General features: G+C 40.4%; 1 protein-coding gene across 4 annotated transcripts in view; it reads left to right on the forward strand.

Annotated features, from left to right (window-relative positions):
- Positions 1-2821: 2821 nt before the first annotated feature.
- LOC122658064 (splicing factor U2af large subunit B-like) overlaps positions 2822-20925 on the forward strand; it is a 42698-nt gene continuing 24594 nt past the window's right edge. For 2 of the 4 annotated variants that reach the window (XM_043852939.1, XM_043852940.1), the window contains exons 1-4: positions 2822-2993; positions 4252-4451; positions 19624-19746; positions 20591-20658. In XM_043852939.1, the coding sequence (XP_043708874.1) occupies positions 2871-2993; positions 4252-4451; positions 19624-19746; positions 20591-20658 (514 nt within the window). In that variant the 5' untranslated portion in view covers positions 2822-2870. Of the gene's footprint in view, positions 2994-4251; positions 4452-4669; positions 4789-19623; positions 19747-20590; positions 20659-20925 lie in introns of those variants that run through there. The other 2 variants (XM_043852938.1, XM_043852943.1) reach the window with 2 other exon arrangements.

Below are 20925 nucleotides of genomic sequence, written 5' to 3' on the forward strand. Positions count from 1 at the left end.
GGCCGGCGAATCTCACAGCCTCAATCCCATGGGTTTGTCAAAGAGAATTCGAACGAAGAAGTTCTTCTTCGTTTCAATTAGTTATTTTATTAGTAGGGAGGGTAATCTTGAAATATCACATTATATAAGGGTATTTTTGGGTTAAATGAATATATTAAGGCTGATGTCATCACTTAACAACGTTTTTTCACGAAATGGGTATGGTTATCATAAAACAATTCCTCCTCTCTAACCTTGTCAACTTTTCTCTCTCTAGCGAAAATCCACAACATACTTCTTCCAAAGTCATTCTTCTTATAACTATAAAGACCACTAAATAAGAAATAAAGCTTGCCAACACATTAATGGGCCAAACCCAACTTGGCCAACACGGCAACACCCGACAAAGATGGGGATTTAAATATACCGCAGGATAAAGAGGTGGAAATTTTGGTAGGGGTACATGCAGAATGAATCATATATGTGTAGGTGAACGTAGATCTCACAGTCAATCATATGTTTATTTTAGGATCTGGATCCTCTACTGCCAAGCTGCCCGGCAGGACCGTGCTGCCCAGACATGGTGCTATGCGCAAAGACCGCCTTACCCCCATTCGGGCAAGGCTTTTGGGCAGGGGTAAGGCGGACATTGCCCACAACACCGTGTCTGGGCAGCACGGTCCTGCCGGGCAGCTCGGCAGTAGAGGATCCAAATTGTTTATTTTATTTTCATAAATACCTGTCCTCCCTTTGTAAATAACAAAAATAGGATAAGTGATTGCGTCTCACATGTAAGTGCACCAGCATGATTTTATAAGAAAAGCCTCTTCCAAGGTCTATTGGGGTCAAGGAGAGGCTGACTCCAAGGTTCAGTGGATTTCATGGAATCGGCTTTGTAGATCCAAGTCTAGAGGAGGTCTGGGATTAAAGCATTCTTCTATTCAAAACTCAGCTCTGTTGGCCCAGGTTGCGTGGAAGCTTTGGATGGAACCAGGCTCCTGGTGGGGCAAGCAAATGAAAGCTAAATATTTTCCTAAGACGGATTTTTTGAATGCCATTGCTGGTAATCGTCCATTCTGGACTTGGCGAAGCATTCTACATGGCAAAACAATTCTGCTTGATGGTCTCAGATGGGCTATAGGAGATGGCACTCAAGTTAAGCTTTGGGAGGATAATTGGGTGCCTGATTCTAAGAACTTCAAACTGCAATCCCCCCCTCTGCTGGACTGCCCTTTGTCTTGGGTTGCAGATATTATTGACTCTAATCGCCAATGGAATTCGACCCTCATTGATCGATGGTTTTCTCAGCAGGATGCAACCAATATTAAGAAGATCAGCCCGAGTGTTTAACCTTGTTTGGATAAATTGGTCTGGGGTATGTCTAAGAAAGGGGTCTTCTCAGTCAAAGTTCCATATCATCTCATTTCTAACAAAAAAGAAAGCGAGGAAAATGGTCGCCCTTCATCTTCTCACAGCTCTGTTAGACCCCCGGTGCCCAGCAGAATCTGGAATTTCATTTGGAATGCTCGCACCCTTCCCAAGATCAAGGTCTTTCTATGGCGAATGTTAGCGAATGGATTGGCCACTGCTGAGGGGCTTCGGCGTCATCAAATCCCTGTTGATTCGATGTGTCAATGATGTGGAACTACAGAAGAGTCAATTGAGCACATTATGCTGCATTGCCCTTTAGGGCCGTTTGGTTTGGTTTGGTTCCTTTGTTTCCTTTAGGATCCCTGAAAGCACTGATTTCAATCTCCATTCTTGGTTCCATCAATGGCTTTCTTTGGGCTCTGCTACTTCGAGGAATTTTAGCCTTGCTACCTTCATATGTTGGTCTATTTGGCTGTCCCAGAACGATCTTCTTTTCAATAAGAAGTCCTTATCCCTGGTGGAGGTTATTCAAGTGGCAGAGAGACATTTTGTGGAATTCTGGAGCTTGCAGTCTTCAGGAGAAAAGGAGCCCCTGGGGCGGGGCTAGGGTAGCAAAGGTTGTATCCAATGGTCTCCTCCTCCTCTTGATTACATCAAAATCAACACGAATGTCTCTCTCTCTGATGGAAACGCTAAAGGGGGATTAGGTTTTATCGGAAGAGACCACCAAGGTTCCTTGTTGTTTGCGGTGTCTGATCACAGCTGGATGTCGTCTATACTGTGTGGTGAAGCTGACGCTATTAGATCAATAGTGCTTTATGCTCTTCACGAAGACCATGTGCGCATTCTAATCAAGTTAGACTCGACCGAGGTTATTCGAGCGATATCTCAAACGTCTCCCCAACCCCTCTGGAGATTACCCCTATTGTGAATGATATCAAGCTCCTTTGTGCTCTCCCTCTTATGTGCTCTTTTAGCCATGTTTCTAGAGATGTTAACGGCTTGACCGACACTCTAGCCCGGAAAGGTCACTCCTCTTGGGTTTAAGATTGTATGGCCTAATTCCACTCCTTGACTTCTTCGTTGTTGTGAAGAAGAAGCCTTGGTTTGTAACCGCTCTTCGTTTGAATAAATCCATCTTTTACCCAAAAAAAAAATGTAAGTGCACCAGCACGAACGTGCAGAGGAACCGAATCAGGGTATATTTGAGTTTGACTTTGTTTAATACATGACTATACCGTCTATACGGCAACGACGAATTCTATATTTCTATTCTATTTAGGACTCGGCTCAGATTAACGTACGAGAACATCGGAGGATTCTAACGGATTCCATCTGAATGGCATCCAGGCGTAAGAGAATGTTCTGGTACGTGAACGGTGAACCTGAGCCGGCCTCTTCTATTTATTTAGGGCTTGGGGTGTGAAACCGTGAATCTGATTGCCGATAACCTGATTACTTCTCAGGAAAAGAAAGATTAGCACCAAACCCAGAGAGAAGTCGGAGAGAATAACCAGAAAATGCCGTATTCCAGGGGAAGATACGATAATGATGGTGAAGAGTTTGAAAACAACAATTCCCCACCCCAACAGAAGGGTGGAAGTCATGGCGGTCCAGACGGTTATAGCGACTCTAAATCTCATGTAATTCCTGCTCTTCCATTATCTCTGTTCTTTGTTCTTCGCTTGTTACTTTTCTTTTTGCTCCCTTCCTAACCCAAACAAAAGATTTCGAGAGATGGGGGACAAAAAGAACCGATAAGAATATTTATTTCATCCTTACTTTGGGGTGTTTCACTGTTGCTGTTGAATTGTATCTGAAACTTTTGTAATCCAACTGTTTTTATTTTGAACATGGATGATATTTATTGTATGATATGGTTCTTGGCAAATCAGATCAAACTATGCGTGATCTACTCCCACGAAAATATTATCCCCAGACAAGTATTATATTGTTAGGGATTCTTGTAAAAAAAATTCAGGGTTAGGACTTTGGATCTCTCCCTTGTTTTTCAATACCGTTTTGTTTATGAATCTTGCGTAGAAATTTACAGTGCCGATTGTTGGTATAAATTATGAAATTGCAACTAAATAATTTGTTCTCTCAATGTAGCAGCATCGAGATTGCTGGTGGCCTATTTATTTTTCGTTTACATGCAATGTGTTGAAAATACCCAGAGACTAATGCTTATGCTGCATCCTTATCAACCACATAGACATGCCGGCACCTATAACACATACATCTGTGTCTGTGTCAATGTTATTTGGTACACACAGAAGATGGACTCTCCTATTCTTATTTGTTGACAGTTGACACAATGTATTTAACATACAGGGCCATTGCTTAGAGCAGTGCTAAAAAGGTTTGGGTTGCTAGGGCAAATGCCTGGGTTTGAGTCTTGAGGGCGGCCACTTTGCGAAAAAATGTTGGTTAGGATCGACTCCAAACTCACCCCTCCCAGGACCCCGTTTAGGCAAGACCAGCACTGGGTAATGGCCCTTTAATGTATTTAACATACATGTCCATGTACCAGTCAAATGTGTGTGTTCGTCGAATGCTCAATTTTTTTCCTCTTATTTTTCTCCTCATTGAACATGCACCTCCTTGTATCCGTAAAATATATGCTTATCTAAGAGTTAATCCCCCACCCCCTCCTCCTCTTTCATATATGCTTTTCTCTTGAGTTCTCAAGTAGCTTCCTCCTGGACAGTCATTTGAAACATGGAACTGGTCCATCAAATAATGTATATAAAAGTACTGGATGTTATTCTCTTATTCTTTTCCTTGCTGGATGTTCATGCTTGTTATATTTCATTGAACGATAGAGCGTAATTTCTTGGCTATATTTATATTTTCATTTCCTTACTGAAGCTGAAAGATTTGTATCTTTATTCATTGCAGCATGGAACCCATGATTATGGCCGAGAATATTTAAGAAGCAAGGAGATGCATAAATTTAAATTGAGGGAAAGGGAAAAGGAATGTAACAGAAATTGTGATCGCCACCATAGAGACCACAACAGAAAAGGAAGTGACAGAAATCATTGTGTTCAAGATAAAGATGACGATTATGATCGTCACCGAAGCCGAGATTATGTGAGGTATGAAATGACTAGAGCTTGCAGCTATTTTCAATTTCATATTATTTTGATGGTGTAGTTTTGCTCTTATAGTGACTGAAGTTGATGGGATTTTTTTTTCTTCTGAGCACCTCCTTTATGTTGCTGGCCTATTCATAGTTTTTTAGTTAATTGGATGGAGTCATTTATGCATTTTACTGAGTTGCTTTGTTTGTTTATTTGTTGTGTCTTTTTTGTAGGTTGGATATCTATTAACAACATAAATGTAGGAAGTCCATGATACAATTCTACATTTTGATTCATTAATGATTTACTTTTCTTCACTCTCCAAGAAGACATGTCAAGTATAATCATCAAGGTGAGCATTAAGGATAACTCCTTGCTACTTGATTTAATGTACATGCAAAAAGATTGAGGTATGCGAGACACAGCTTCATGCTGTGAAAAGTTGGGAGCATGACTCCCTAAATTTGGCACAGAAAATATTCTTGTACAAAAAAACTTGGGAATGGTAAAAGTATTATGTTTCTGCTGATGATATGTCAGATCAATAGTCTCACTATACAGTTTCAATAGGATTCGTTTGTTTAGAGAAACTTGTGTTGAAGGTGTCCTTTAGTAATAAATCTAGTAAAATATTAATTTATTATTTATTCACTTTACAAAATAGCATTTGCAGTCATCTCAATTGTAACACAGTTGATTATGTAAAACCAGAGAATCGAATAAGAGAAGAGAAGATGGAAGGGAAAGAGGAACTGCTGAGGGACAGAAGTCGATGCTCTGCTTTCCTCCGTTCACTACTGAAATCCCCAATTCCTTTATTTATAGTGAAAAGATATTTCAAGGCAGGATTCCTAATCCTACTAGGATTCAGTACTAAAACATAGAATTACAATTAGGAAACTAAAATAGAAACTGAAATAGAGTTAGGACTGACATAGGACTAACACTAGGACACTTAAATGAGAATCTCGATTAGAATATTCCTATTCAAATCGAGGTACATTATTAACACTCCCCCTCACGCTAGAGCATACAAATCACCTATGCCCAGCTTGGAACAACCTCTTCGAAAAGCAGGAATAAACAAGGGTTTGGTAAACATATCACCAAGTTGATTAGTAGACAAAACAAATGTAGTAGAAACTAGAAGCCAACTTTTTCATAACATCATCTCTCACAAAGTGACAATCAACTTTAATGTGCTTGGTCATCTCATGAAACACTGGATTGCTTGCAATATAAATAGTAACTTGATTATCACAAAACATCTTCATAGGTTGATTGATTGGAAACCTCAACGGTTGAACTAATGATTTTAACCACATTAACTTAGCGGTGGTATGAGCCATAGCTCGATATTTTGCTTCAACACTAGATCTAGCCACAATAGTCTGTTTACTTTTCTAAGTGACTAAATTGCCACCAACAAAGGTACATTAGCCAATAGTCGATTTGCAATCACCATCATCACCAGCCCAATCAGCATCAGAGTATCCTATTAGATCAACACTCCGATTGGGTTGATAAATAAGCCCTTTACCAGGAGCTCCTTTTAGGTATCATAGTATACGACAGCCTGCATCCCAGTGAATCTTCTTTGGTGATTGCATAAATTGACTGACGAATCCAACTACAAAGGATATATCTGGGCGAGTAGCAATTAGATAAATAAGTTTTCTTACCAATCTTCTATACCGGTGTATATCTTCAAATTCTTCACTCTCACTAGAACCAAACTTTGATGAGAATCCATAATGTAGTTCCAGATAGGATTAATTCCCACTAGAAACCAGTGAATCAGGATCTCTAATAATGCCAGCCGATTGGAGTAGGATTGGGTAATTTAGGTTAAAACTAGGGTTAGGGTGAGATAATGATGGTAAGGCTTATATGGTTTTAATAGGCAGGTCAAAGGGGTTATTAATGTATAAAAATATCAGGGTTTTAATACGTTTGAAATTCTGTAAAATTAGGGCAGAACTGGTCTATCGATCTCTGGGTTTTGGGCTTTAATGGTGTGTGGTGATGAGGGGGTTAGAGGAGGAATGAAGGGCTGAAACTTGGCTCGAGTCCTGGGGGGATGGATAAGGAACTCAATGGGAGTTTGGAGGGGATTAGGTGGCTGGAACTTGGTTGCTTGAAAACCAAGCTATGGTTTCAATGGAGATTTGCAGGTTTAATGGAAGGGCTGGGGTTGGTGGTTCGATGGTCTGATGGGGCTATAAAAAGGAATCAATGGTGTAGTGGAGGTTCGGGTTGGAGGATGAGGAAAAGAAGGAATATTGCAAAAACTTAAAACAACTTACTGGTTTGAAGTATCTCCAAAGGCAGCAGCTTGAACAATTCAGAGAAACCTTTTGATCTTCACGATGCAAGGAGTCGCAGGAGTCCACCTACCCTATCCACCTTGAGATCCACAAGGATGCAAGCACTCAAAGAGCAATCGGTAACAATGGCAGCAAAGCTAAGAAGCAAAATTTGAATATTGAACTGTGGGAGAGCCTCCCATGATAGTGCTATTTATTAAACAAGGCTAACGCCAAAATCCTATTTAGATTAGGATTCAAATAAAAACCCAAATCTGATTCTATTACAAAACAAATCAACTCTCCAAATAGAAATCGTGGAGGGGAAGTAAAGCTAAATAAACTACTAAATTAACTTAGCTTAAAAGATTCCTAATGAACCAATCAAATTAAAACAAACTCCAGCCAATCAGAATTAGTCCTTAAAGGCTGTAAAAAAAACTAAGTATGGGAAAAGGCTCCAACGAAAAAACAAAGATCAACAGCCAAATTCAAGGCTTCTTCTTCTTCCTTGTGCTTGGACATGCATCAATCCATGGGAGTATCAACTAGTTTAGAGGCAACCATTCCAGTCTCAGTTTGGAGATCAAGTACATATTTCCTTTGTGGTCAACTAATCCCTTTCTTACTCCGTAAAGCCTCAATACCCAAAAGTACTTTAGAGAACCTAAATCTTTCATCTGAAAATGTTGATGAAGATAGGATTTAACTTGAGTAATTGTAGACACAACGTTGCCTGATACGATAGTATCACAGTAATCAAGGCGACCATGGTGTTGGAGAGGGTTTAAAATCAAGGCGACCAAGGAGCTTAGGCACCTAGGTGATGCCTTGATAACTATGGATAATATCATCCACATAAACTACTTGTATGACCGATTTTGAATTTTGGAAACGAACAAAGATTGAATGAACAGAATAACACTGTGAGAATCCACAGTGAGTAACTATGGAACTGAATTTATCAAATCATGTTCTTGGAGATTGTTTTAACCCATAGATGGCCTTATGAAGTTTACACACTTTGGTTGAATTCTCCCCCTGAGCAACATACCCTGGAGGTTGCTCAATATATACCTCCTCTTGAAGATCACCATAGAAAAAAACATTTTTAATATCCGTCTGATACAAGGGCCAATCTCAGTTGACAGCCAGAGAAATAAGCACACAAACAGAGTTTAAATGAGTGATTGGTGAGAAGGTTTCAAAATAATCCACACCATAAGCTTGAGTGTATCCTTTAGTAACCAAACTTGCCTTCAGTCGCTCAATAGATCCATCAGGATTGTGTTTGATAGTATATACCCATCGACACTTGGCAAGGTCATTGCCAGTAGGTAAGTAAGTCCATTAGAGACCATGTCTGTCAAGATAATAAAGCATCCATTTCTGTGTCCATTGCTGCTTTTCAGTCGCGATGAGAAAAGGCCTCGCTGTGGTGTCTGGGAGCAAAGGCAGTAGATATGGAAGAGGCAAGGGTATATAATGAAGGGGGTAGATGAGAAATAAAAACAAACTGCTCAATAGGATAATATATAGTCATGGATTTTTGAGTATAGGAACGAGTACCTTTATGAACAGCAATTGTTAAGTCAAGGGAACCATCAATATCAAGATCCGATTGAGCAGGTGGTAGAGTGGGGACTGTAGTAGCGGCATAGTTCGAGAACTCGCGAGATCTCGGCATCGCTGAGTTTCTCGGTTTTTGGAAAAGCCGAGACTAGACTGCCTGCGAGTCTCAAAAGTGCAATATCTCGGAGAGATCTCGGCGAGATCACGGATCTCGGTTTCGACCCATTATTTTAACCCACCTACCACTTAAATACCTTACCTAATTGGACAAAACTTGACATATCTCGGTGAGATCCTGAATCTCGGGTCCAGGTCTCGGGTTGACTCAAAGTTGAGGCTTCGAGTTGGAAAAAAAAATGCACCAACTCGGAGAGATCTCGCCCCGACTCGTCTCGGTTTTTCCAAGAGCCGAGTTGGTACCAAGACCTGAGTTTTAGTACCTTGAGTAGCGGGTGGCAGCTCCGGAACAACAGTAGAGGAAGGTAAATCATCAATAGGATTGGAGGATGGTATTTCTGCATGTTGTCGCTGCTGATAGACCTAAATTGGTTTTGGAGGGTGCATTGGAGTTGGGACTGGAAGAGGTGGACCAGAGATATCATCTTCTGGAGAAGATAAAAGACGGAACAATAGGATAATACGAAGTATTTGCGAAAAAAAATTACATCAGCACTAACAAACTGTTTATTTGTAATAGGATCAAAGCACTTATACCCTTTTTGTGTCCTAGAGTAGCCTGAAAAACTACACTTAACAGAACAAGGTGACAACATATCTAGGGTAGAAGAATATGAACAAAACAAGCACACCCAAAAATTCATGGGGGCAACCCAAACAAAGGTACATTAGGGTATAAAACAGAAAAAACAATCTTGTTGTGTAAAATAGACGAAGGCATACAATTAATAAGATAATAAGCAGTAAGAACCGCATCACACTAGAAACGTTGGGGACATGCATATGAATCATAATTGACTGGGCAACCTCCATTAAGTGTTTGTTCTTTTGTTCGGCCATTTGCCGTGGAGTGTTCGAACAACTAGTTTGATGAATTATACCATGAGCTGAGCAAAAATTAGAGATCTCATTTTGAGTGTATTCAAGAGCATTATCTGATCGAAATATCTTAATAGAAACATCAAACTGAGTTTTTATTTCATGAAAAGTTTTGAAATACTTAAGAAATTGGGACTGATCTTGTAATAAGTAAACCCAAGTTAAATAGGAGTAATCATCCACAAAACTAACAAAGTAAGAAAATCCTAATCTAAAGAAAACATTGAAGAACTTCTAGGTGCAATGTGAACAAGGAAAGAGGCATGGTGATGTTTTCCAAGTTCGCAGGCTTCACACTCAAGACGATGAACTAATCTGCAACTAGGAACCATTAACTAAAGCTTTGAAAGAGATGGGTGACCAAGACGAAGATGCCACTGTAAAGGAGAAGGTATTGTGGTGGTGGTTGCAGCAGTAGAAGGTCTGATGCCATCCAAGTAATATAGTCCATTGTGCTCAAGCCCTCCACCAATTGTATTCCTTGTTTGACGGTCCTGAAAAACACAATAAGAAGGATAGAAAGTAACAAAACAATTGTGAGTTTTGGTTAGTTGACTAACAGATAACAAACTTAAAGGTAATTTGGGAACATGAAGAACTGGTGAAAGTCATGGAAGAAGTTGGAGAGACAGTACCATGACCAATTACGTGAGTTGTGGAGCCATCAGCAAGAATAATGAGAGAGGAATTTTGAGTTTGATTTATAGAGGAAAACAAACTTGACTAACCAGTCATATGAAGGGATGCACGCTGGAATCAATAATCCACAGGGTGGAGGAGATATGAAATGCATAATTACCCATGTGGGCTAAGGTGACAGTAGAAGTGGAGGCTGACGCAGCTTCAAGATGTTGAAGGCGTTTGAGTAACTGGCTTTAATCATCCTGAGACACAGCAGAAGAAGTAGCAGATGTAGAACTATCATTAGCTTTCTCAATAGAAGCATCAGTTGTGACTATATTAACCAACTCATCCACCCACTTAGGTTTTCCATGTGTGGCCCAACAAGTATCAATAGTATGATTTGATCTGCCACAGTAAGTACACTGGCGAGAAGATTTATCAATAGGCTGACTACCTATACCACGACCACTAGTACCACGACCTCGTCCGCGATTGGCAACAAATGCTGAATTGTTTATCAGTTGTAGAAGGATTAGCCAGACGGTTGAAGTGAGAGAAGGAACCTTCTCCCTTGTGAGAAGTTGACTCTTCACATACTGGTAGTCATGATGTAGTCTAGCAAAAATTTTGCAACATGGAATCCAGCCTTTTGTTGCTTCAAGTGTTCCAGATTGGTAGTCAAGGGCTGATGTATCTGGAGTTCTTCAACCATACCTTTGTAATTAGCAAAGTATTCATTCAAAGTCATATCTCCCTGTTTGAGTTTAAAAAGTTTCTCATAGAGATCATACATACGAGAGATATGCTTCTCCTGAGAAAAGCTCTCTCGCTGTTGAAGTCGTGAGTTATATGGGGCAAATAGGTTTTTGTGTAGTTACTTTATTCCTTTGTTTCTGTCCTTTATATTTCTGTCTTTTATATTTCGACTATGTAAGGGCAATTCTGTCCAGTTAAGTTTTATATAAATAAATCATATTAACCTGCGAGAGAACATTAAGTTCTCACGCATGTCTTCTCTCTTACGGCTTGCTCTCTTTCTCTTCTCCTCTTTCTCCCTATTCTCTCTTCTCTCCCACCTTCTCTAACCTGGTTCTCTTATTTCTGGTATTGTATCGTGGTATCAAAGCCTGAATAATCAGATTGGAGAAACCCCCTCGATTCTCTTTTGATTTCCCTTTATCGATTTCTGGTTTGTGATGTACAGCCACCTATAGCTGTCTCTACGATGTAAGTTCACTCCTTGAAGAATGAATAGAGTGATACATATTGGTACCTACATGATTTGATGATCGATTGGAATCCTCCCTCGATTTTTTTTCTTGAAGGCTGCTGAGATCGAGTACAGGAGAAAACCCTGACAATTATTGTTTTGTTTCTTTCGAAGCTCTTCCTTGATGTCTGGTTGTTCTGGCCTTCTCCTACATGGTATTTAGTGATTCTAGAAATTATCTTACCCTGTTTTGGGGTGATGCTGCTGCTGCTGTGAAGATCCCTTCTTCTTCTCAGAAATTCTGAGATCGATTCTGCCTGTCTGCTTCTATCAGTGTGGGGCTGCTGCTGTCTATTACCTCTGGGTTGCTGGAGATTATTCATCCTTTTATTATCCTTTGCTGCTACTTATTACTGCTGTTCTTGGCTGCCTTCATTGAGTGATATTGGCTGCTGCATATTTACATTATTTCTGCCTCGGTTTTTGACGTATATACACTATGGCTGATTCGAAGACCTCCAACGACAATGTGAATGTTCAGATTACATCCATAAAGTTGAAGGGAGGTTCCAACTACTTATTGTGGGCACAGGCTGTTCGAGTCTACATTATGGCCAAGGACAAGGCTGACTATCTTACTTCTCCTCCTCCAACGGCTGACTCTAAGGATTATAGTACTTGGAAAAGGGAGAATGCTATTATTTTGATTTGGTTGTGGAACTCCATGGAGCCAGACATTGCTGCGAATGTTATGTTCCACACCACGGCAAAGGGATTTTGGGATGATCTCAAGGAGACATACTCTCAAGAGAAGAGTATGACACGTATCTTCGACCTTTATGAGAAACTATTTCAATATCAGCAATCGGACAAGTCTCTCCAAGACTATTAGAGTACTTTTAAGGGAATGGTCGAAGAACTAAATATGTTCCAGCCCCCTCCCCACTGATATTGAGAAGTTGAAGTCTCAAAGAAACGAATTCTTTGTATCTAAATTTTTGGCTGGTTTGAATCTTAGTCTCAAGGCTGTTAAAGGACATATACTTGCTGGGGAATCTGTCCCTACATTGAGTGACACTTTTTCTCGATTGCAGCGTATTGCTTCTTCTAGCTCCAAGCCTGACACCAATCCAAAGGAAAATTCTGCTTTCACTACTACTAGAGGCTGCGGTATAGGCCGTGGCTCAGGGGGAGGACGCGGATTTGGTGGTCGTAATTCTGGCGGACAGCATATTGACAAAGCAGCCCGTTTTATGTTCTTATTGTGGGAAGACAAATCATACTGTTGACACTTGCTGGTCCAAGCATGGGAAACCCGAATGGGCTCAAAACTTGGCCAATCATGCAGTCTCTGAAGATGGTTCTGATTTTGCTGCACCTAGCGATTCTAAAGCTGGTTCAACCGTGGGAGATTCTTCTACCAACCTTCGTGATGAGATTCAACAACTCATGCGTCGCATCAAGAGTTTGGAATCATCCACTTCCACTTCTGGGGCCTCCACCACCACTGCCACCCTAGCTCATGCAGGTACTCCTGCCGCTCTCCTTTCTACTACTTCCACACCCTGGATCATTTATTCGGGGGCTTTCGCTCATATGACTGGTAAGTCATCGGTTTTTAGTTCTATCTTTTCTAACTCTCACACACCTCCTGTTATTGTGGCCAATGGTTCCTCCACTCCTATTACCGGGCATGGTACTGTATCTCTCAATTCAAATATTTCCCTTTCTTCAGTTCTACATGTTCCTCAATTTCCTTTTAAGTCTTTTGTCTGTTAGGCAACTTACTAAAAATCTAAACTGCTCGGTAACCTTCTTTCCCTCTTACTGTGTTTTTCAGGATCTTCACACGAGGAAGACGATTGGTGGAGGGTGTGAGAAAGATGGTCTATATTATTTGTATGGCGTTGCCCCGTCTGCTTCGGCTGCAGCTACTTCTGTTGGTGGAGAGTCTTCGTTTCAATGGCATTGTAGGCTAGGACATTTATCTTTATCTAGATTACAGGTTGTTTTTCCTCAGTTAAAGAGTTTGAATAAATTAGAGTGTGAGGGCTGCGAGTTGGGTAAGCATCATCGTGCTACCTTTCCATCTCGTTCTATGCCCCGTAGTGAGTCTTTATTTTCCTTGGTACATTCAGATGTGTGGGGTCCTTGTCGTGCTAGCAATAGACATGGTTTTCGTTATTTTGTCACTTTTGTGGATGATTATTCCCGGACCACTTGGCTGTATCTTTTAAAGGATAGATCAGATTTTTTAAATGTTTTTCAGAATTTTTGCAATGAAATAAAGACTCAATTTAATGCTGTTATTAAAATTTTTCGGTTTGATAATGCTCTAGAGTTTGTTCAAAATGAGATCTCTTCTTACTGTGCTTCTACTGGGATGATTCATCAGACTAGTTGTTCATATACTCCTCAACAGAATGGAGTTGCGGAACGGAAATATAGGCACGCACTTGAAGTTGCCAGGGCCCTCATGTTGCATATGCAGGTGCCCAAACATTTTTGGTATGATGCTGTACTTCGTGTTTTTTGATTAATCGCATGCCCTCTTCTGTCCTTGGTGACAAATCCCCTTTCTCTATTTTATTTCCCGGTGTTTCGACTTTTAGCTTGCCTCCTAGAGTTTTTGGGTGTGTTTGCTTTGTTCACAATCTCCATCTTCATGGTGATAAGTTGGACCCTCGGTCCACCAAGTATATCTTCTTGGGTTACTCTAGGACCCAAAAGGGGTTTAGATGCTATGACCCTCTCACTCGCAGACAATTTGTGAGTGCGGATGTCACCTTCTTCGAGGGTACATCCTATTTTTCTGACAACCCTACTATATCTAGTGATCCATTAGCTGTGTCTGAGGCTCCTCCTATTCCTGCCATTGTCCCTATGACTCCTCCACTACAGGTGTACCGGCGCAAGAGGCACTTTGGGCAACTCCATCCAAATCAGCCTGGCCCATTCGCATCGCTTCCTGCACCTGTGTCAACCTCTGGTGGAGATCCTACTCTTCCTGTCTCTCCTGTCGCACCAGTTGATCCGGATCCTGATGCCTTGGCTATTGCTACTCGAAAAGGTAAACGTTCATGTACTTAAAATTCTCTCGTTGCCTATCCTATTGAACAATTTGTTTCTTTATCTCATCTTCCTCCTTATCCCCATGGTCTTGCTACCTCTTTGTCTTCATATACTATTCCCCGCATTCACACTGAGGCTCTTCATAGTCCTGCCTGGAAACAGGCCATGGATGTGGAAATGGATGCTTTATTGACTCGACATACATGGGAGTTGGTGGATTTACCTCCTGGTAAAGACCTAGTTAGGTGTCGTTTGGTGTACACTATTAAGTACCATTTCGATGGGTCTGTTGAGCGGCTTAAAGCCCGCCTGGTGGCTAAAGGATATACCCAGACTTACGGTGTTGACTACTTTAAGACTTTTTCTCCTGTGGCTAGACTGAATTCTGTTCGCATCATTATCTCTTTGGCTGTGAATTTTGCTTGGCCGTTGTATCAGTTAGACATCAAGAATGCTTTTCTTTATGGTGACCTGTTTGAAGAGGTCTATATGGAGCAACCTCTGGGCTATGTTGCTCTGGGGGAGAATAGTGGTCGTGTGTGTAGGCTGCACAAAGCCATTTATGGGCTGAAACAATCTCCACGTGCATGGTTTGAGAAGTTTAGTTCTGTTGTCACACAATTTGGTTTTACTCAATGCTTCTCTGACCATTCTATGTTTGTTCGCCGCCAAGGAGAGAAATTGTTGCTTCTAGTGGTTTATGTTGATGACATCATTGTGTCAGGAAATGATGAAAATGGGATCCAGGAGGTGAAAAGTTACTTACAGCAGCACTTTTAGACCAAAGATTTGGGCCAATTTCACTACTTCCTTGGGATTGAGGTTATACGAAGCAAGAAAGGAATAAGCCTGTCTCAAAGGAAATATGTACTAGATCTGTTGACTGAAACTGGTATGCTTGCTGCAAAACCAGTGGATACTCCTATGGACCCTAATCACAAGCTTGGTTCTGATGATGGTGAGAGTCTTAAAGATATTCATTCCTACAAAAGCTTAATTGGGAAGTTGTTATATTTGACAGTCACTAGGCCAGATCATAGTTATCAAGGCGGCAAGGCGACCATGGCGTTTGAGGGCCTTCCTAAGTGCCTTGGCGATAGGGCAGCCGTAAGGCGTCGCCTTGGCGAACAAGGCTTTTTAGTGTTCTTTTTTTATATAACCATTTTATTAGGCGTAAATAGCATATTAATTTTTATATAATTATACTTATATACTAAATAAATATGAAAGAATTGAAGTATATAATCAAGGAATTGCAAAATAGCATAATCATAGAATTACAAAATCAGTGAATCACATACCTACAAAATCAATGAATCACATAATTACTACTCACATGATGTTAGAATTATAAACTCACATAATCACAGAATAAATAGTTACATAACCACAAATTGCATAACTTACAATAACAGATGCATTTCATAAATTATACTAAGGAATGCACAATTTACATTGAATCACAGAAATTACAGCAACAGCCACTCCGGCAGCAGCCAAAGCCACCGGCCATCACTAGTAGAAGCCAGCCATAGAAGAATAAGGTTTAGGAGAATAAGAAAAATAAAAAAAATAGAAGATGGTCAGACATGGAACAAAGAAGAGGAAGAAGCTAGAAGAATAAAAGGAAAAAATGCAGCTGCCAAAGCCACCGGCCAGTGGCCTGAAGAAGTGAAGAAGTGCTGCTGGCCGGAAGAAGAGAAGAACTGAAACTGAAAAAAAAGGACACTCGCTGCTGGCCGGAAGATGATGCCGGAATGCCGGAGTAAAGGAAGACAGCGGTGCCGGAAGATGTAAAAGGTCACGGCTGCAAAAGGAAGAAACACAGAGAAGGTTAGAAGAAGGGTTTAGACTTTAGAAGAAGAAAAAAAATTGGCAAAACACTTCCCGTGGAAGCTGGAGATGTCGCCGGTGGGGGTGGAGAGTTGGAGACTGGAGACAGGGTACTGGAGATGTCGCCGGTGGGGGTGGAGGTTGGAGATGGTTAGAGAAAGGGTTTAGACTTTAGAAGATAGAGGTTTAGAAGGAAAAAGAGAAAAATAAAGCACAATACTTACCTTCAAGGCTAGAGATGTCGCCGGACGTCGGTGGAGGTTGAGGCTGGAGATGGAGATGTGGGTGGAGGGTGGAGAGTGGAGAGTGAAGAGGTTAGAAGGGGTTCAGATTTTTGGAGGAAAAAAGAAAAAAAAAAGGCACAATACTTACAAGGCTGGAGATGTCGTCGCCTCATCGGACGCCGGTCGAGGATGGGGACTGAGAGGGATTGAGGAGTGAGGTCTGAGGGAGTCGCGACAGTCGCCCTCGCCGCTGCTTCTTTTTCTCTTTCGCAGGTTTTCTTTCTTCTCTTTTGGTTATGGTTGAGACGGTGAGGAGTGAAAGACTTTCGTGTTTTTTTTTTCGTTTTTGTTTGGCTTAGGTGATTCCATGCAACACAATATACAGAAATAAAGTATACAAGCCTATGAAAATATAAGAAATAGAATAAAACTCTACATATTTTAATTTTATTTTGTTTTTAAATGATTCGGTGTGTCGCAGTGTAAGAAAATCATATACACAAAACCAATAAAAATATAAAAAATAGAATAAAATGCAAAAAAATTAATAAAATAATGAAGTAATGCCTTTCCACTAAGGTGCCTAAACGCCTTGACTCTTCAAAACCGCAAGGACGCAAGGCGACGCCTTAATAACTATGGGCCAGATATTTCCTATGCTGTTGGGGTTCTTAGTCAGTTCATGCAGTCCCCTTGCAAGTATCATTGGGATGCAGCTATCCGTGTTCTTCGGTATTTGAAGGGAGCCTCTGGGAAAGGACTGATTTATCGTCCAAATAAACATATGGAGCTGGTTGCTTATTCTGATGCTGATTGGGCAGGTTCTGCTAGTGACCGTCAATCTACTACAGGATATTGCACTTTTGTTGGGGGAAACTTGGTTATGTGGCGGAGCAAGAAACAGACCACGATTGCCAGGTCCAGTGCTGAAGCTGAGTATAGAGCCATGGCCCATACCACCGCAGAGCTGATATGGGTTAGGTCTCTCCTCCTTGAGATGGGTTTTTCTATTCCAACCCCAATGAAGATGTTTTGTGACAACCAGGCGGCCATCTATATTGCTAGTAATCCCGTCTTTCATGAGAGGACTAAGCATGTAGAAATGGATTGTCACTTTGTTCGCAGTGCCGTGTTGAAGAAGCTGGTTGAGACACCTTTTGTCTCTTCGTCTGATCAGGTTGTTGATGTGTTCACAAAGTGTTTATTTGCTCCTACTTTCCGGTCTTCTTGTAACAAGCTGAGCATGGGTGACATATATGCTCCAGCTTGAGGGGGAGTGTTGAAGTCGTGAGTTATATGGGGCAAATAGGTCTTTGTGTAGTTACTTTATTCCTTTGTTTCTGTCCTTTATATTTCTGTCTTTTATATTTCGACTATGTAAGGGCAATTCTGTCCAGTTAAGTTTTATATAAATAAATCATATTAACCTGTGAGAGAACATTAAGTTCTCACGCAGGTCTTCTCTCTTACGGCTTGCTCTCTTTCTCTTCTCCTCTTTCTCCCTCTTCTCTCTTCTCTCCCACCTTCTCTAATCTGGTTCTCTTATTTCTGGTATTGTATCACTCGCAAATCTTCCCAGACTTCTTTAGCAAGAGTGTGAAACATCACTTTAGATGCAATAACAGGTTCAACACTGTTCCATAAGCATACTTTGATAGTAGAATTCTCACGCATCCACTCATCATAAGATGTAAATGAGGAAGGATCTTTTGGATCAGTGGCAGGAGGATCATTAGTAATGTACTTCAGTTTACCTTTGGCATGTATATATATGCCTGTACTGCTTGGGCCCATAAGAGGTAGTTTGAAATTCCGGAGAGTTAAATAGTAGTAATTTGAACTTGAACATTGTCCGATGGAGGTTTAGGATCAGCCATGAAGAAAACTGATCAACACCACAACAGAAAAATAGTAGCAGCAGTAGTTTAGTTACAGCCGGCTCTTAAGAGAATCCAAAATTAGGGTTTAAAAACCCAAATCATAACATATATCAGAATTAGGGTTTAAAAACCCAAATCATAACAGATATCAGAATTAGGGTTTTAAAATCCAAATCTTAACAGATATCAGAATTGGGGTTTTAAAACCCAACTTCTAGCAAGTCAGAGAGATCGAACTGAGTAAATATCAGAATTAGGGTTTTAAAAAACCCAACTTCCAGCAAGTCAGAGAGATCGAATTGAGTACTTGAATAAGGGAATAAATTCCCAGAAACTCACAGTAGTGTTATACTAAAAAGGGTGTATCGCATTGAGAGAGAAGACCTTCACTTGAATAAGATCGAAGGATCAGACCAGGTTCACCCTTCAATCGAACTAGCCTTCAAGAGTAAATAAGAATCTTCTGGTTGGAAAACAAAAGGAGCAGAAACTGAGTCCTTGATCTTTGAATTTAATGGCTGTCAATTGATCTTCACTCCATGCAAGTAGTATAGTAGCAAAGTAGAACCCTAGTTTATTAATATCATCAACTAGGGCTCTGAAGTATGCAGGATAGGGTGCTGCAACCTTTTAATGAAAACCTTGAAAGACCTTCAAACTAGAATCGATAATGGATAACCAATTAATGGTTATGCTCTGATACCATGTAACACAGTTGATTATGTAAAACAAGGGAAGAGAACGGGAGAGAGAGGAACTGCTGAGGGACAGAAGTCGATACTCAGTAGTTCCCCCAATTCCTTTATTTATAGTGAAAAGATATCACAAGGGGCAGGATTCCTAATCCTACTAGGAATCAGTACTAAAACATAGAATTACAATTAGGAAACTAAAATAGAAACTGAAATAGGACTAACACTAGGACACTTAAATGAGAATCTCGATTAGAATATTCCTATCTAATCGAGGTACATAATTAACATCAATTGTTTAAAATTGTTATAAATTTTGTGTGTTTATTACATTAATGTTTTTCGTCAAAAGCCATTCTCGTGGGGTTTAAAGGTTCCACTGGAGGCTTACATGTTTACACCGCAGTGCTTGAAAATCCCATTTCTGTGAGGTTATTATAACTCATAAACTAGGTATTATATTATTCTTGAGAATACTATCTGGTTACATTTTCCAAATATGTTCTGATTACTGATGTACACCTAGTAGGGTTTGCATCACAACATGTAAATTCTCAGGTGATTATGGGTTCATATTTTTAGGTTCTAGATTTGGTAGGTCTGATTTTAGTATTATAGTTCCATTGATATCGCTTTTTAATTCTCTCTGTCCTGGCCTGTTAACGATTGCATTTTATAACTGTGCTTGTAATGATTTGTTGTTACAATTACGTTGCAGGCATAGAGACAATGATCGGGATGTGGAAGGGTGGCACAAGTGGCATAACTATCGATCTAGGTCCAGGGTTCGATCTCATCATAGATCAAGATTTCAATCTCCTTCTCAATCCAGATCAAAGAGGTAAGGGATACATGTCCTTGTTGATTCATTGTTGAAGCAGGTTGAGCATGGAGCCATCACCCAATTCAGGCATAGGTTATTCCTCAAAGCTTCATTTTGGACCTTCACATATCTGTTGTGGACCATCAATGCAGAAATGCAGAATATTGTTTGACCAGGGGCCACTGTTAGGATTTTTGTGATAAGTTACATCATAAACTATTTTTTTTTTATTTTACATTTTGTCAGCCTGTTTTGAGTGAAAAATAAAAAAAAACCATCAGGTAAATCAATCAACATAATGGGGGCAATTTTTCATATGCTCTTTATGTGAGGTTGGTACAGGTTGGGTACCCCTGCTTTCATAGGTTCTGCGAGGGGGAGGGGTAGATTGGATTCGGTCCTAACCTTTGGCAGTTCTGCAGAAATTTGCGGCCCTGCGAATTGAAACTATAACCATGTCTTCATGCTAGCAGCTCCAGTTTTTTAGAACCCAACTGAATATCTGACCATATGGCCTGATGGTGGTCCAATGTTCTCAGCCTCTGATACTCCCCCGTTCCAGCCCACCTCTACTGGTTAGGGTTGTCACTTTTTCTCCTTTTATGCTCAATCCTCCATCTGAAACTTGATGTCTTTTAATTCCTTTCAAATAAATAATACATACTTGCAACTTCATAAGGGAAATGTACCGAATGTCATATAGAGAAACTTGATAATATGGCATCAGTGCCATACTCAACTGACCTTGTTTCTAATGGAACACTCTCATCCAATGTACTTCAATACACATAACCTTTCATCTTCAGATTGAAATAATCCAGGTTTTCTTGGTGAAAATGGTTAATTTTAACTTGTATTGCAGCAAGCGGGTGAGTGGTTTCGATGTGGCACCTCCGACAACTGCATTGATCCCAGGGACTGATGCTACAGGTACATAATCTTTATTTCTGGCTTAAAATTTGATTTATTGCCAGTGTGTTTGGCTTGGAAAATCATGTGAAATTGCATGGTATCATTTGATGAGCTATTCTCGTTTTTTTAAGATTTGGGGTGAGTAGATATGTTATGACCTTTACATGATGTTACATTTTGTTACAAGATCGTGTTTTCCCTGCCATGTGGCAGACTTGGATGGGCATAAGTGCATCTATGTGATAGAGGACTCCACTCGTCTCACTAGTTGAATTTCAGCCTAAA

The sequence above is a fragment of the Telopea speciosissima genome, chromosome 4 (genome assembly GCF_018873765.1).
Source record: "Telopea speciosissima isolate NSW1024214 ecotype Mountain lineage chromosome 4, Tspe_v1, whole genome shotgun sequence".
In the NCBI taxonomy this organism is placed as follows: Eukaryota; Viridiplantae; Streptophyta; class Magnoliopsida; order Proteales; family Proteaceae; genus Telopea; species Telopea speciosissima.